The sequence below is a fragment of the Eretmochelys imbricata genome, chromosome 4 (genome assembly GCF_965152235.1).
Source record: "Eretmochelys imbricata isolate rEreImb1 chromosome 4, rEreImb1.hap1, whole genome shotgun sequence".
Classification (NCBI taxonomy): domain Eukaryota; kingdom Metazoa; phylum Chordata; order Testudines; family Cheloniidae; genus Eretmochelys; species Eretmochelys imbricata.
In genome coordinates, this window is record NC_135575.1 from 61,186,283 (window position 1) to 61,203,156 (window position 16,874).

The 16,874-nt window shown below is 38.5% G+C and overlaps 1 protein-coding gene across 1 annotated transcript in view; it reads right to left on the reverse strand.

The window, feature by feature from the left end:
* Positions 1 to 8,666: 8,666 nt before the first annotated feature.
* SH3D19 (SH3 domain containing 19) overlaps positions 8,667 to 16,874 on the reverse strand; it is a 58,387-nt gene continuing 50,179 nt past the window's right edge. Inside the window, exons 16-20 of the mRNA XM_077816151.1 lie at positions 16,028 to 16,215; positions 15,303 to 15,355; positions 13,372 to 13,558; positions 11,795 to 11,892; positions 8,667 to 9,012 (exon numbers count right to left, since the gene is read on the reverse strand). Coding sequence (XP_077672277.1) covers positions 8,905 to 9,012; positions 11,795 to 11,892; positions 13,372 to 13,558; positions 15,303 to 15,355; positions 16,028 to 16,215 — 634 coding nt within the window. The 3' untranslated portion in view covers positions 8,667 to 8,904. The remainder of the gene's footprint in view (positions 9,013 to 11,794; positions 11,893 to 13,371; positions 13,559 to 15,302; positions 15,356 to 16,027; positions 16,216 to 16,874) is intronic.

Genomic DNA, 16,874 nt, shown 5'->3' on the forward strand with positions numbered 1-16,874 from the left:
GTGCCAGTACAGTGGTAAAATAACCTTTACCATTTACTTCTACTATTCTCCTGTTTGTGCATCTAAGGATCACGTTGACCCTTTTGGCCACAGTGTTGTGCTGGGAGCTCATTTTCAGCTAACTATCCAGCATGACCCCAAAGTCTTTTTCAGATTCACTGCTTCCCAGGAGAGTCCCCCATTTTGTAAGTATAGCCTACATTCTTTGTTCCTAGATGTTACATTTGGCTGCATTAAAAAGGTCATTATAAAATGACTCAGGTCAAGGTATCATTATTATCTTCATTATTTACCACTTTCACAAGTTTTGTGTAATCTGCAAGCTTTATTAATTTTGTTCCAGGTGATAGATAAAAATTTTAAATAGTGGAGGGCAAAGAACAGATCCTTGCAGGACACCACTAGAAACACATCTGCTCCTCAGAGGATCTCCTTGTCAGTTTTGTCTTTTTGCATTCAGAAAACTCTCTTCTACAGTGGAGTTGAAAATTAACAAGTGGCCTATAGTAAATTTTCAAGTAAGTTTCCAATTATTATATTCCTTTTAATATCCACTTCCAATATAAATCTTTCAGACTTTGGCACCAGGACTCATACTTCATTTGAAATCCTTGGCAGTGTTGTACTAGTACTTTATTACCATGCTTTGAGGGCTTTCAGTAGATCTGAATAGGAATGGATTTCTCAATAGGAATGGAGGAAAGGAAGCATGGAAAGAAATAACTAGCGACTGCTCACTAGACCCATTCTGCTGTCTTCCATGTACTAGGTGCAGAAAGCCATCAGAACATCAGAGTAAATGGGGTAGGATCTGAGACTAAAATAAGGAAAGAACAAGTTAAGAATTACTGAGACTGGTTAGTTGTCTTCAAGGTGGCAGGGCCTGATTGAATACATCCTAGAATATTTAAGGAACTGACTGAAGAGGTTGCTGAGCCATTAGCAATTATCTTTGAGAACTCATGGATGATGGGAAAGATGCCAGAAGACTAGAAAAGGGCAAACACCTTTCTATCTATAAAAAGGGGAATAAAGACAAAATTATAGACCAGTTAGCTTAACTTTGGTAACCAGAAAGATAATGGAGCAAATACATAAACAATCAATTTGTAAGCACCTAGAAGATAAGTAACAGTCAACATGGATGTGTCAAGAACAAATCATGTCAAACCAACCTAATATCCTTCTTTGACAGGTAACCAGCCGTGTGGATGGGGGCAAGCAGTAGATGCCATATATCTCAATTTTAGTAAGGTTTTTGATACTGTCTCACAAGATCTTCTCATAACCAAACTAGGGGAAAAAAAGCCTTGACAAACATACTATAAGGTGGGTGCGCAACTGTTTGGAAAACCATAATCCGAGAATAGTTATCAATGGTTCACAGTCAAGCTGGCAGGTGATATTGAGTGGGGTCCTGTCAGGCTCTGTCCTGCATCTGGTTCTGTTCAATATCTCCATAAATGATTTGGATAATGTTGAGGGCTTGTCTACACTGAAAATGCCGCAGTGGTGCAGCGACACCATTAGTGTTTCAGTGAAGAAACTACCTATGCCAACAGAGGGCTTCTTCCATCAGTGTAGGTAATCCACCTCCCAGAGTCATGGTTGCTAGGTTGATAGGTGCTGTCTACTCTGGGGGTTAGATCGGTTTAACTGCATTGTTGAGTGGTATGGATTTTTTTACACCCCCGGAGTGACACAATAATATTGACCTAATTTCCTAGTGTCGACCAGGTCACAGAGTACGCTTTAAGTTTGCGGACAATAGCAAGATGGGAGGGGTTGCAAACCCTTTGGAGACTGAAATTAGAATTCATAATAAGCTTGACAAACTGGAGAAATAGTCTGAAATAAATAGGATGAAATTCATAAGGACAAATGCAAAGTACTACACTTTAGGAAGGAATAATTAACTGCCCAAATACAAAATGGGAAAAACTGCCTAGGAAGGAGTATTGCAGAAAAGGATCTGGGGATTATAGTGGATCACAAACTAAATATGAGTCAACAATGTAATACTGTTACAAAGAAAGTGAACATCATTCTGGGATGTATTAGCAGGAGTGGTAAGATAAACACGAGAATTAATTCTTCCACTCTACTGAGCACTGATAAGGCCTCAACTAGAATACTGTGTCCAGTTCTGGGCATCAGACTTCAGAAGAGATGTGGACAAATTGGAGAAAGTCCAGAGAAGAGCAACAAAAAATGATTAAAGGTCTAGAAAACAAGACCTATGAGGGAAGATTGAAAAAAATTGGGTTTGTTTAGTGTGAAGATAAGACTAAGGGGGGGACATAAGTCTTCAAATACATGAAAGATTGTTATGAATAGGGAGGGTGATAGTGTTCTTAACACTCAGGACAGGACAAGAAGTAATGGACTTAAATTGCAGCAAGGGAGACTTAGGTTAGACATTAGGAAAAACTTCCTAACATAAGGGTAGGGTAGTTGAGCACTGAAAAAACTACCTAAGGAAATTGTGGGATCTCCATCACCAAAGATTTTTTAGAACAGGTTAGACAAACCAGGGATGATCTAGATAATACTTAATCCTGCCTTAGTACAGGGGACTGGACTAGATGACCTATCAAGGTTCCTTCCAGTCCAACATTTCTATGATTTTTGTGACTGAGAAAACAAAGCTTACGAAGTGGCATAATTGAGTTGAGGGAGCTCTGCAGGTTGATTTGCAATCCTTGGTAGAAACATTCTTACTAAATACTTTAAAAGGGCAACAATTATATTTAAGCCAGGGAAACCAGATTGCCATTTAGCAGAAAGAGACATCCAACTGTATTGTTTAATTATGATAGTAGCAATGTTAAAATAAACTTCTTATTTCCTTGTGTGGCACAAAGCAGGGCCAGCCAAAATTTTTTGAGTAAGTGGGTAACTTTACAGATACCAGAACTGATAGACTTCAGACCTGTCTGTCTGAAACAGGATTAAATTGAGTTGAAACTGCAAGAGTTCAGGGTACTTGGCTATTTGACAGTGGCAAGGGTGTTTGCCAAATTAGATCTTAAGAGTTGTTCTCAATTCTCAACAACTGCATGGTGGAAGTTCAGAGAATTCTGAGGGTACAGTTACAAAATTTCTGCAGGCTTTATCCAGGATGTAGTTGCTGGAATACCAAAACATTCTGAGTGCTGGCTGGTCTCTTCAAAGTAAATCTGAAGTGTGCCAAAAGTTGGGCTATTCTGGTAAAATGTCTAGAAGATACCACTACAAAGAAGTGACTGCAAGGTAATCTAATAAGAGCCATGAACCTGTTGTTCTTGTCAATTATGTGGAATAGAAAATGATTACCTTTCTTTCCAAAATAAAAATATTAACATGAATTTAGTGTTCACAGGGTGCTGGATTGATAGTCCCAGGGATCAAAGTTGTCTAAACAGAACCAAAAGTGGTAGTTAAAGTTTAGTTCAACTGCCCTGACCCTTCCATCCTTGCTATGTGTGCTACTAACAAGGGTGCTAATTGTAATGGCTTTAGCGATGCCTGTTTACTGGGAACTAGAGTGAAACTTCTCCCTCCATTCCATATAGGCCACTCAGGTGATAGTAATCTCCAGTTGTTACTAGTGAAAGACACGCTGTATCCTATTACGCATCTCCTGGACCATCTAGTTCTCCTACTATTAGCCTTTTTACCTGTTGTATTCAAACACCTAAGAGTGATCACACTTTGTATTTTTACCTATTTACAACAATTCAACTGAGATTGCTTTGGGGGCTTGCCTACACACTCAAGTTATACTGTTTTAATTATTCAAGTACAGCTAATGTTGTACAACCCCAATAGTATAGATTCAGTTAAACCACTATAAGAGTGCTTTATTCCTGTATGGGAAGGGAGATAAGCCATCCAGGTGTGACAGATGCTATAGACACATGCAATATCTTTGAGAGTATTGTTTCAACTTTATAAATGTTACCTGTAGCTCTGAGCCAGGGATTGTATGCTAGCTCCATGGGTTGCTAACTCCCTCCAGGAACTAAAACCAGTGTGTGTTGGGGTAATTACTGCAGACCCTGGGACAGGTAAGCAACTCTAGAGAACTACTGAATGCTTGGTGAACTGCATATAGCAGTTCTGGCTGAGGTCCAGAAGATACAGAGAAGCTTTTGATATAAAGGCTCAGCTGAAATTGACTGAGAAGTTCTTGATCTAAAAACTGGCACAAACTGTTAACCAAGAGGGCAAACTCAGCTGAAAAGTTTGAAGGACTTTGGAACATATCAGCGTTCCCCTGTGGAAGTTGGGTGACATTTGGTTAGCTTAGCATTCATTTAGACAATTTATTATTTTGGTTTTAGGACTAAGGCATTAGAGAATTCATAAATGTACTTGGCTTTGTAAAGGCTGGCAGGCCCTTGAACCGCAGCTTAAATCCCTGGGATGGATGGAGAGTGTCATGCATAAGGTTAAGATTTTGTCATGGATATTTTTAGTAAAAGTCATGGGCAATAAAGAAAAAAGAAAAGGAGTACTTGTGGCACCTTAGAGACGAACCAATTTATTTGAGCATAAGCTTTCGTGAGCTACAGCTCTCTTCATCGGATGCCCGATGAAGAGAGCTGTAGCTCACGAAAGCTTATGCTCAAATAAATTGGTTCGTCTCTAAGGTGCCACAAGTACTCTTCTTTTTGCGAATACAGACTAACACGGTTGTTACTCTGAAACCGGGCAATAAAGAAAAATTCATGGAATTGTGACCTGTCCCTGACTTTTACTAAAAAATCTGTGATAAAATGGGAAGGAATGGGGTGGCTCAGAGCTCCAGGGTCCCCCTGCCCCCTCCCTGACAGCGGAAGTGGCAGAGGGGAAGGGTCCTCCTGCCCCGCCATGGTGGGGATACCTCACAGCTCCCTTTGCTGCAGGTGATGGTGGGACCCTGTAGCTCCCACCTGCCGGGGCTGAAGTCACAGAGGTCTTTGGAAGTAACAGATTCCATGACTTCTGTGACAAAATGGTAGCTTTAGTCATGTGACACTTCCAATAGAGAGATGATTGCTAGAGGCATGGTTTATTGAACAGACCATGGAGGGACAAAGCTGCAGTTAATTCCAAAATGGTGACTACTGATGTATGGCACATTTATACCAGTATACTATTTTGATTTTTTTGGGGGGGTAAATCCCTAATGGAAATACTTATACTGGTGTAAGATCTGTGTAGACCAGACAAAACAATTATTGCATTATAGACCATGTTAACTGAACATGACCTCATGTATTTAAAGATATCAATCCTTTCATTAAATCAGAATTAGTGAGAGTTAAAGGTAAATACAGCATCAAATCTGACTCAGACATACATATAAAAGTTTATTGGTTAAATACAAATTTAATTTATACTGGTACCGTATTGCTGGAGACAAATTTGGACTTGCAGAATATAAGTTTTTATTTTGTACTATATTCACTATATATAAAAATCATGGAAAAATGTGTTCTGATACAAAGATGCTATTTTCACTGTGGATGATTTCACAAAACACTAACAGCCTGGAGTTTAGGAAGACCACTCTATATCATATTAATGAATCCTAGTCCCTAGTTGAGTTTCAAGATAAGTTGAGTTTCAAGATAACAATCTTTCATATTAACTGCAAATGTAATTTAGGATTTTCACTGGAACTTTCCCTTTTCACTTCCCCTTTCTGCTGAATTACATCCTTGTAAACAATACGGATTTTAGATTATTTTCTGTGTAAACCTTTGTGGTCACAGATATTGTCTAACAGTAAAGCAGATATTTTTTGCGAAACAGATCAGTTAATTTAATTTTATCAAGGGACTGAAATTTAAAACGATGACTTTCTGAGCTGGCAAAGCTACAATAATGTAAAAAGCCTGTAGATGGCACTATTGTTTTGAATTTGCAGCTTCCAGCAATGTTATCCTTTTATGACTTAAACATTAAGTATTATACATAAGTGGTATTATGTTTGCTATATTTCCTGATTTAGTATTTGGAGTTACAAAATAAAATACAAGGATTATTCAATTAAACAGATGTTTATTTAAAAAGTATGAAATGTAATGATGTCACTCATTTAATTAAAGTAGTAAAAATTAATAGGCCAATATAGCTAAATCTTCACACACCCTTTTTCTTTTGGAAAAATTATGAATTCAGCACTATTGGTTCAAAAATATTTGTATCAAAGCTTTAGAGAACTGACATAATTAAAGGGTTGTTTACACAGCAAGGTAATGTGAGCTATGGGGGTGTGTGATATTTCTAAAGCACATTAACATGGGCATATTAATGTCTCCATGTATACCCTGCTGGTGCATGCTAAAGGTTCACTAATGTCTACACACACCAATTAACGTACAGCACATTAGCGATGTGATTTCTGAAGTGCACTATAGAGCTCATTACCCCTCATGTAGACCAGCCCTAAGTCAATAGTAAGTAAACACTGCACACTAATACCTTATCTGCCTCCTCAATGATTTACTTCCTCCAAAAGAGAGACCTAAGTTGAGTAAGTCTTTATTAAAAAAAAAAAAAGTTCTTAAATTTGTACTAGTTTGCTGTTCAAAATATTTATAGGTGGTTTACCAATCGCATTGGCACAGAGCCATGGTGAAAGGAGTCCATTTTGCTTAAACCTTTGACATGATACCCATACTATAAAGCAACACTCGTTTTTTTCTTCAAGTGAAAGAGGACAAGACATTTCCCAGACAGAGTACATGCAAGTTTATCGTTCTTAAGTGGAATTAGAATTTACTTTTTGGGCACACAAAATAAAACAACATCCTTTTTGTCCATGAACGAAAAATTAAAAAGGCGAGTTTGAGTGCTAATGTCTATTGTATTTTATCAGGGTTTTTATATTAGTCCCTTGCTATAGTATCTGCGCATCCCTTCTATAAGCCCAGGGGAAAGCAGCATCATAGGATAAGAGATAGAAGTAGAGAGGCCTGTGTTAGACTTCAAAATTAAATCAAGACATCAAAGATGGAACTTGCTAAAAAGATCTCCATAGTCTCCAAACTTTAAATGATCAATGCTGAATCAACACCTTGCTGCTCTGACTTTTACACTATGCTGTGCTTTTCTAATGGAAAGAGATTCTGAAAAGCCTGGTTTTTTTTTATTTGCCACCTGCATATATTAGTCCTCTGATATAATATACACACAGTTTGCTCAGTTGCCTTGTTCTTCAGAGAATACAAAAGAAGCCAGTTGCTCATGTGGAAATAGGATGCCACTGAACATGTATAGAACAAACTGTAGCATAATAAAGATTACATTTTTTGTTTGTTTTTTTTACAGTACACATCGGCCCAGAATGGGAGGTGGGTTAACAATTAACTTGTTTAATATGGAGCTATTGCCAAACATTCTGGAAGTGTTTGTTTCCAGAATGCACTGTTCTTATCTGGAAATATGTCTAATATGAGACTTATTTAGTCTATGTAATTTAACTTGTATAATTTTAAATTGTTTTTGCTTTAAAAAAAAAATCTGTGTGCCTGTTAGGTTAATTTCTCTTGGTGTCTGCTGCTTTCTGCCTCGACAGATCACTTTAATGCTACATCTTCTATGTAATTTATATAAAATAACTTTTAGTGGATACCTCAATTAGCTATCCTCACTCATAGACATAAGGCTGGGTAATATTCCTATTAAAATGAATATTTAACTGAAAAAAACAAAACAAGAATGGCAGCTGAGGGGAAGGGTGCTGTGGGTTTATAGAATGGATTGGTAAATTTATTTTGCTAATTTGAAACACTGTCAGGTTTGAAAGTTAAACTGAAATGGGAATGGAATTGGGTTTGTTTTATGTAGGAGAAACGAAAACTGACAAGGAAAAAAAATCTTTTTTTTAAAAAAAGAGCAACGAGCAAGTAGACAAACCTAGAGACAGGATCAGGGAGGGAAAGAGAGGAAGTTTCTAATGGGAAAACACTCTCCATGGGGCACTAGCTTGAGCCAATCCCAGGGTGAGGGTTTTTGTTTTGTTTTTAAATGTTGATTTCTAATCTATTCCTTAACACGCACAACAGGTTTCCCTTTAACTAGACAACTGTGTTGGGGGGCGGATGGGAGCAATCACTCTTCATTCAGTAAAAAGACTGTGCTCTATTTTTATGAACTCTACAAGTACAAAAACCTTGAACTTCAAGTTTACTCAGCCCTATATTCAAAGATTGAGAAACTCTTAAGTGAGTGAAGTTTTCTTATTCTTTTGATCCTCCTGCTTGTTAGACTTTGGTATCCCATATATAAAATGACGAACTCTACAAAGTGTAGATCATACATTAGGGCTTGACATTCTTCCGCAAGATAATAAACAGTACCTTTATCCTTTCAGTCCTAAAATAACTGTTTTATACTGCTAATGAGGATATTAACTCAAGCAGTAGTGAAATCTGAAAATAAAAAATGTAGGTATACATATTTAACATGTAATACTTAAATCTGAAAAATAAATGCATTTCTAAAAAGCTTATTAAACAATCTTAATTTATGCAAATTGTATGCAAGATAAATGAAATATCAGATCAGGTCAACTACTAGAATGCAGTTCACTTAACTTGTAAGAAGATATTGTACCACATTGAATTTCCCTAGCTGGAAGCTATTAAAAAATCCTGTGTAAATTCTGTTTGCTAGCTCACGTGGAACCTTTACAAAGTTTTGTTGTCATGGCAAATGTTGATGTTTCAGGAAATTATATTAATTATATATGATGTGGTTCTCTTTCTAGAGAAAATAGTGCAAATCATATTTGATAGTCAAAGTATTTACTCAGGTGACAACAAAGATGGTAGTTCTTTGTTTGCTGAAGTATATAACGTGCCTTTGTGCTAGATAAGCATTTGCTTCCATATGCCTAGTGAGCAGAACTGGACTCCATCCTTATGATGCCTATAGAACTCGAACAAAGTTCTTGGGAAATATTCCAGATTTGCCTTGTACTTCTCCACTCATCCAGTCTTCATCTACAGGTTCCAATTCTGTTATCATATCACCTGCCTGTAAGAAAATGAGCAATGATTAATCTTTTCTGTTCAAATACAGCTTGATATGTGAAGTTGATATGGGATTAGAGGGAAAAGAAGTAACAACAATTCATCTTCAAAAGACTTTCATTGTTTTATTTTTCTCTATATAAATCAAAGGATTGTCATCTTTTACTAACTTTACATTTATATGAAGTAAAACATCTTCACACACTTGGGAGACACCTATCTCAGAATATCCCATAGTTAGGGGTCTGTTCTGAGAAATGGGACATGCAGGTTCAAACTCATGCTCCAAATCAGGCAGGCCTTTGAGCAAGTCTACCACATTGGGCCCCTTAGGCAAGATAAGTGGGGCAATACCTAATTGGAGGATCCCACCAGGGTTTAGGCTTGAGCGAGGTGCCTGGACTGAAGCAGCTGTGTACCTGACTAGCAGTGGATTTTTAGGCATCTAATGAACTTTATCACTGGAAGCTTAGGTGCCAGGAAACAAGGTTATAGCAGCTGAGCAGGGATTTTGAAAATCTAAATTTTTTTGACTGAGGTGCCTAAAGTTACAGTTACTTAAGAGTATATGCTGATGAGCTACTTAAACTGTTTTTTTCTCTAGTAAGCACAATTCTTTTTCAGCACTTTGCTACAAGCTAAGTGTCTTACCCCCATTGTTCTTGTTATCCATCCCTGACACTCACTCCTTGAAGTTTTCCTCATATTATGGTTACCAGAAGTGGGGCACATGGTCTGAGTAGTTTAACAGGTTGTCTGAAGTGGACTAGAATTAGTACTACCTGTCTGATCTACTATTCCTTGTTCCTATTTTCATCATGTTGTGCCCCATGTTTAATCTAAAATATTCTCCCATAGCCTTGCCTTTTCTTCCAGTGCAGTGCTTTTAATATAGAATACTCTACTCCTATAGTCTCACAAGAACATAAAACCCAAGTGCTCACATAGGATCTGCTTTAGGCACAGTAGTAAAAGGTAGTATTTTTGAGATTACTCTTAATCTGATCTTGCTTTGAATGTCGATGCAGTGCTTGCCAATTTAAGTTTCAAGTTCCCTCAGTATCTGGTTCATTGGTTCTGATATACTATAGACCCACCGCTTCTTGCTAACATCCTTTACCTCTTTAAATAGTGACAGGTTTCAGAGTAGCAGCCGTGTTAGTCTGTATTCGCAAAAAGAAAAGGAGGACTTGTGGCGTTTGTTAGTCTCTAAGGTGCCACAAGTCCTCCTTTTTTTTTCTTTTTTAAATAGTCTGTCTGAATACCCAGCAAGCAGTATGTCACTTGATTTTCTATGTCACAACTGCATGGTGTGCTGTGCAAACTTCTCAGGAAACCCAAAACACGCGCTGTACTTAATGTATTTTAAAGAGCCCACCATCATAGGGTGTCGGTGCTGCTGCTACTATGGCTCCGTTCCAATATTTCATCCTGTCTTCTGCTTCCTAGGCACAGTGGGATAAATTGTCTGGTGCCCTATTTGATCAGATCTCTAATTTTTGATACAACTGAAAATGAATGCATCTGGTCAGAAAACTTAATTTTACCTTTTTTTTTTTTTTTTTTTGGAAGAAGTGTGACAAGGTAACAGGATCTATTTGTCAAAGTAAAACTATGATCTGACTTTATTCAAGATATTTTGTTTGTTTCAGAACAGCTGTACCCTGACTAAAGTCACAGTAAGAAAAGACAAAAGCATCCACATAAAAAGAGGTACAGACAAACATCTGGGACTTCTGATAGTTGCTACTATTTATATTTACCATACTCATCAAAAAGTTAACTTTATGGAAAGATCCCCAGTAAACAGACAAAGATCCAGGAGCAAATCCTAGTTTGACTAAGTGATGCATCCTCATGATGTCAGGTATGCTGCTGGGACGTACTGTAAAATAGCCCTTCCAAAAAACTGATGAGCTCTTAATACTTATTTTGTAGCATGCGGATTTTCAACTTTTCTCTTTGGACACGTTGTGGTCAGTCCATGTATTGCAAGTGTCCTGAAACAACTGATTCATTTTCAGCAAATAACCACTTGGCTGCTGAGTCTCAGGTTCATCTAATATTCCAGTGATCTTACTGGAATGTTGATGAAGAGCGGGAAGAGTACCTGGATGTTGGCTTTCCTAATACTAGTGCTACAAATATATCTGCACTGTTAGCAGAGGTGGAAATGCTAGCTCTAAGCACTACAGAGGCTGAGAGGATGTTTGATATGAGGCTATTATGAACTGCTACTTTATTTACCTTGTAACTTTCAAATCTGAATGTGGTAACTCTTGCCCTGCAGCCTGGGGTGCAGCACGCTGACATTCTGGCCCAAAAATCAACATAAGCAGCCAAAGGAGGATCAGCTCACTGCAAAGGGAATCTTCCTGTGGTATAGATTTATTGTAACCACTCCTATGCCAACCACCCTACTGCTACCATTGCTGGCATGGATGGGGCTTCCCTATCCTTCATGGATTCATAGAGCTGTTGTTTCAACCCCTTCGGGCTGGTTGATAACCTGCTCTAATTTATGCCATGGAACTGGACTGACACTGGGCAGCAGATCTCAAAGGTGGGTGCTATGCCATCTTTGTGCCCCTTTCACTACCCCACTCTGTTCCAGGATTTGGCCTTATTTCCAGGGTAGTAAAAGTTTTTTACCTTTTCTAGCTGTGTGTTCTAATGTAGATGAGGTCCAGCTCAATTGGTCTGCTCCATACAATCTGTTTTCTCAATATTGTGCTGCCCTAACTCTTTAGAGGTTTGTGAGCTAAAGCAATGACTAAGATATTTACCTTGAAGGACAGCTCATCCTCATTCTCTCCCTGGAAGTCATACAAAGCCTTGGCTTTTCCTTTCCTCCATCCTGGAGACTGTGCTGTTTTTACCCCAGCTGTAGAACATTGACAACACACAAGTTGATTACAAAATATTTGTTTACAAAATTTTTTATTTTGAAGAGAATTCCACAACAAGAAGAAACTTTTCAGTGCTTGGATTCTCTCTCCCTACATTCACAAATAATGCATTATTAGTACATAGTGTGGAACACAACTGCAATAAATCCTCCATTTTGGGTTAACTAAATGGGTCACAATAATATAATAAAGTACTCATAATGAGAAATGAACTTCTACCACTATAGAAACTAAACGTCTTTCACTTGAAATCTGCTGTTGATATTCATTCAGGCAGATTGTTCCCTCTGCAGTAGAAATGAGTTCATTTCATAGGAAGGGGATTTCAGAGATTGAGTCAAGAGCTTGTCCCACTGCTTACCTACCCAACCCTTCTCATTAACTGGAGTGTTACAGGGAGGAGTTGGACTTTCCTCTTCCTAACTGGAACCTCAGTTGGTTTAAAATGTAATGCAGGGATATTTAATAGGTGGACTGCAGGCCAAATCTGGACTTCCAGATGCTTTTGAATGGACCCTGAAAACTTTTTATTATGATAATTGTTGTTTTTTTATTTTTTCTGGAGCCTGGACCTTGACAAAAAATAATTGACTACTCTGATGTAATGTATATAATAATGGAGTAGTAGGTAACAGTATGAAACTCTGAAACTGACTACGTAAAGCCACCTTACTTTCTGTATATTCTGAGTCATAGGTATTTGAGTGAAAAAAAAACTAAAATTTTACTGCTTTTGGCTACTGTTAGCCATAGAGAACTAACTCCATTCTTAGAGAGTGAACTAGACTGGTTTCTTGCTCATGTTTCTTCAATTAAACAGAATAGAGTAAGTTAGTTTTTTGGACAGGGCCATCAATGCAACCCTACTGTCCACAAATTATGGGCCAAATCTTCAGTGGAGTTACACTGATTCACACCAGCTGCCAACCTGGCCCACTGCCTTCAGTTACACCTGTGAAACCCCACTGAAGGCTACAACATTGGACAGCTGTAACTCTAGATTTAATTTGAAGACAATGGTTTTACTGTAGTGATAAAGCCCAGGCCAGAACTAACCTGGCTTTCCTCTCAGATGTTAGTATTACTTTAGAGTACAGGGAACGTTAAACATTCCAAGCACTAATTAAACCTGCACATTGTTTACTGATATGAAGATCAGCTTCAAATGCAAACTAAATTAGAACAAAGTTTTCGTCTCTAATGGTATCTCTTCAGCTGTAGTGATTGGCTCTGAGCCATTATTTGGAAAATTTTGGTTCAAGGTCTAGTTTGATTTCTAGGCAATGGCACGTCACTGTAGTATTGCTTAGTGTTACAGATATTATACCTAGCTAATTACATCACCCTAGGAACCAGAACACCAGTCATCATTATGAGCTCTTCAGATAAGTGTGTTTGTTACCAGGGATGTGGGTTAAGAAATGAGAATTTGTCTTCCACTAGAAATACTGTACCAGAGCATGTCTGAACAAACACTGCTGGGAAAATGCCTTCGCTATCATTCAGTCTCCCTCTGCACCACTCTGAGTCCACATGCTCCAATATCTGGATGCTGTCTCCCTTTTTAAAGGATAAGTCTTCATTCGTTTCTGCTGTAAAATCATGAAGCGCTTCACACCACTCTCCAGAACGTCTATCAGTCTGTCAAAGTAAACGAACACAAGACCTGTTTGCAGGAAATGTCAAGTTTATTTTAAAACAGAGACTTGGATGGAGCCAGAGATTTAGACAGGGAGGGTAACCTGCATGAATACTATCTGTTTTTTTTTTCATAATGTTATATTTGCTTAATTGGTTTAACACAGATTAGAGTATTGAGGGGGGCGGGGCGGGGAGTTTTATAACAATCCTGACTTGCAAAGTGTACAGAGGAGATCATGAATCCACAGGTTTGGTTTACGGTGCTTGTAGAGGTGCACAATCCTTTTCTTGGCCCCGTGCTTTGAAAGGACGAGAGTCAAGCAAATTTTAAATATGATCTTTTGTGTGTGCATGTTTTGCTTCTGTAATTTCTCCCTGTTAGATATCTCTTAGAGGCCTGACAAGGAGATTTTGAAAATACTGTTGTTTTGTTCCCCAGGTCACTTCTTATTAACTCAGGAAAGTGCCACAGAAGCTCGTTTTCAAGGAGGCTCTGCTGAATGAACAGGAACCGAGGAAAGTGAAGGGGTGATTTGTATCAAAGTCACACAACCACTGGTTCAACTGAATTTAAACCTCATGATCTCCCTAACCCCTACTCTTTTATTTTAACCCAGGGTTGTGAAATGTATGGCTTGTATAATGTATTGATAGGACCTGCCTGGCATATTCAGATTGTCCGTAATCTAAGTTTTCAAAAATTAAATAAATTCTCTCAGCAGCTATGAGGGCTAAAACTTTCCAAATGGGAACAGTATGTAATTGATTCAGCGCAGACTGCTCTATCCCATATTAATCTGATTGAAGTGTCATCTTCAAAGCCCAATGATGAAACTTTCCTCCCACCATTAGCTATGTAATCACTAATAATTTTTTTTCATCTAGGGGATAAATGGAAGTAGAGTCCACTGGGTTGGGAACTGGGAGTTGCTATAGGGAAGGAAATGTGGAAGAAAGAACAGAGAAGACTCACAAAGGCAGGGAAAGAAGATAAACAAAGGGAAGGAATAGCAGCCGACTTTCTTACTGAGTGATGAACGTTACAGGAAGGCACTGAACCAGTAAGAGATAACTTTAGATATTACATACAGCCCATATGCTCCCCCTATTGCTGTCCAAACTACTGCTGAAAGCCGTAGGTATTCCACAGTGCATTGTGGGGCACAGAGTCCTGAATTTATAACCAGGCCGACAGACCTTAAATAAGCAAGGAATTAATCCTTTCCCACAAATGAATCTGACACCCCTGTGTTAACCATTATACTCTAAACAGTTGTAGATTAGAATAACATTTCAATGATCATCCAATCTGAGAAACTTTCACGTGCGTTACTCCTGTCTCATACTATCTGCCTCCCCTTTTAACATATTTAATGGCGGGATAACAAAAACAAAAGACACTATCTAATGCTCATTACAAATTAAAAGCAGACTAAACTAAACTACAGTAGCTCAACAAATCACAACAGACTGAACAATAGAAATTACCTAAACAAAGGAAATAAGAGTAGGAACGATGTCTGATGACTTCCTACTACCAATCACTTCATCAATTGAGATAAATTGTAATTTAGGTTTCTGTGAGTAATTTATACAAAGCACTGAGAATAAAATGCTTAATAATCCCTACTAATTTCGATAAAAGTTGTGCAACTGATCTCCCTGTGCATCACTATGAAAATTTATCTTATGCAATTTACCTCATGTTAATTTGGCTTCAGTCTATTGAATTCCAATAACCTACCTGAGAAAGACAAGCAGAACTCTCCCTCTTGTTTGTCAGTGGTGCTCCTACACCTACATAATAAAGTATAAACAGTTCAAATATTTGCTCTTGCTCTTCGTAATTTCACTGGTGATGTGAGTTCAACATGTTGGAGAAGAAGTGAAAATCAAGAACAGCATTTTGCGATACCAAATTACACTCAAAGCTTTTTTACCCAGCATGCTGGAGGTATTGGGGGTGCCGGTTAGTGAAAAATTCCGGTTAACTAAGATGGAGGAGCCCCACAAAACCCAACCTCGCACCCCCTCCCGCACTCCAAACTCCTCGTGACCATTCCTCTGCCTAGGAGCGGCAGGGACATGTTGCTGTTTCCGTGGAGCCACGCAGAGCCAGGTAGGGAGCCTACCAGCCCCATGCCAACCGGACTGCTGATGAAGATAAAAAATGCTGGTTCATAGAGCTTCCCAGCTGGTAAAGTGACAGATAACACAGCTTTTACTGTATTCAAGATCTGGCTTCTCTTCAAAAGGCTAATTTTCCTTTTAATTTTCACTTGTTTGTCCTCTTTCATTTTTGTCTCTTCTTCACTAATCCCTTTCCTCATTTTTTCTAGTCCTTATAAATAAAGTGCATTTTTCTTTCCAACTCATACATTATGTCATACTGCCTACATGCAATACTAATTGTTATACACTGTGGCTCTATTCCAGGTTACATACTTAGAGAGTGCTGATATATTGTACCTAATCCAGGCAGATCTTCAATAATTTCCACAAAGTTCAAGGGGAAAATTCCAGATGTGCCTTTCAGCTCTCCACTGGCCCATTCTTCATTTATATATTCCTTAAGAAGAATAATTTCACCTTCTGAAAAACTTAGCTCATCTTTCTGGTCTCCAATATATTCAAACCGAGCTATGCATCTCGGGCCCCTGCACAAACACAAAAGAATGAGTTGGCTTCACATATTCATTTTAATATGTTTGTCATTGCATTTCTTGTCTTGGGCACTACATAGCCAGAACAAATGGCATAGGATATCCACAATAGTTAGCATGAAGCAAAAACCACCATATTTATATCTTTCTGGCCAAAATGGATAAAAATGGGGGCCTAAAGGTTGTACTTAGCACAAAGCAGGCAGAAAGCTGCCTTAAGGGGGTACAAACTAGCCTCAGGCCTAGCTCTCTAATATCCAGTCCCCGCCTCTCAGTAGGGTGTATGTCAGGGATGGTGAGTAGCAGGCTGTAGGACACTAGGAGTGGGAGGGAGTGAGGCAGCGTGTGCAGTGCTGTGGCTGATCCCTAGCTGGCACCGTGGTCTTGGAGAGCTACTTTAAATTGCATCAGGTCTATTTTCCTGGCTGGCCTGCCCAGGATCAGGGGTTTGGAAAGGTGACTTGAAGCCACCCTGCCCTTGTGAACTCATGTTTTGCAGGGTTAAGAAGCTGGCCCATTGAATATTTCCAAGTTAAGAAATACACAAAGAAGGAAAAGTAATGCTGTCTTATTCAGCTGAAGCCACATTAAAAAACAAAAAACTGAGCAACATAGGCTTTTAAAATATTTTTTTCTAGCTGGACAGCCTGTAG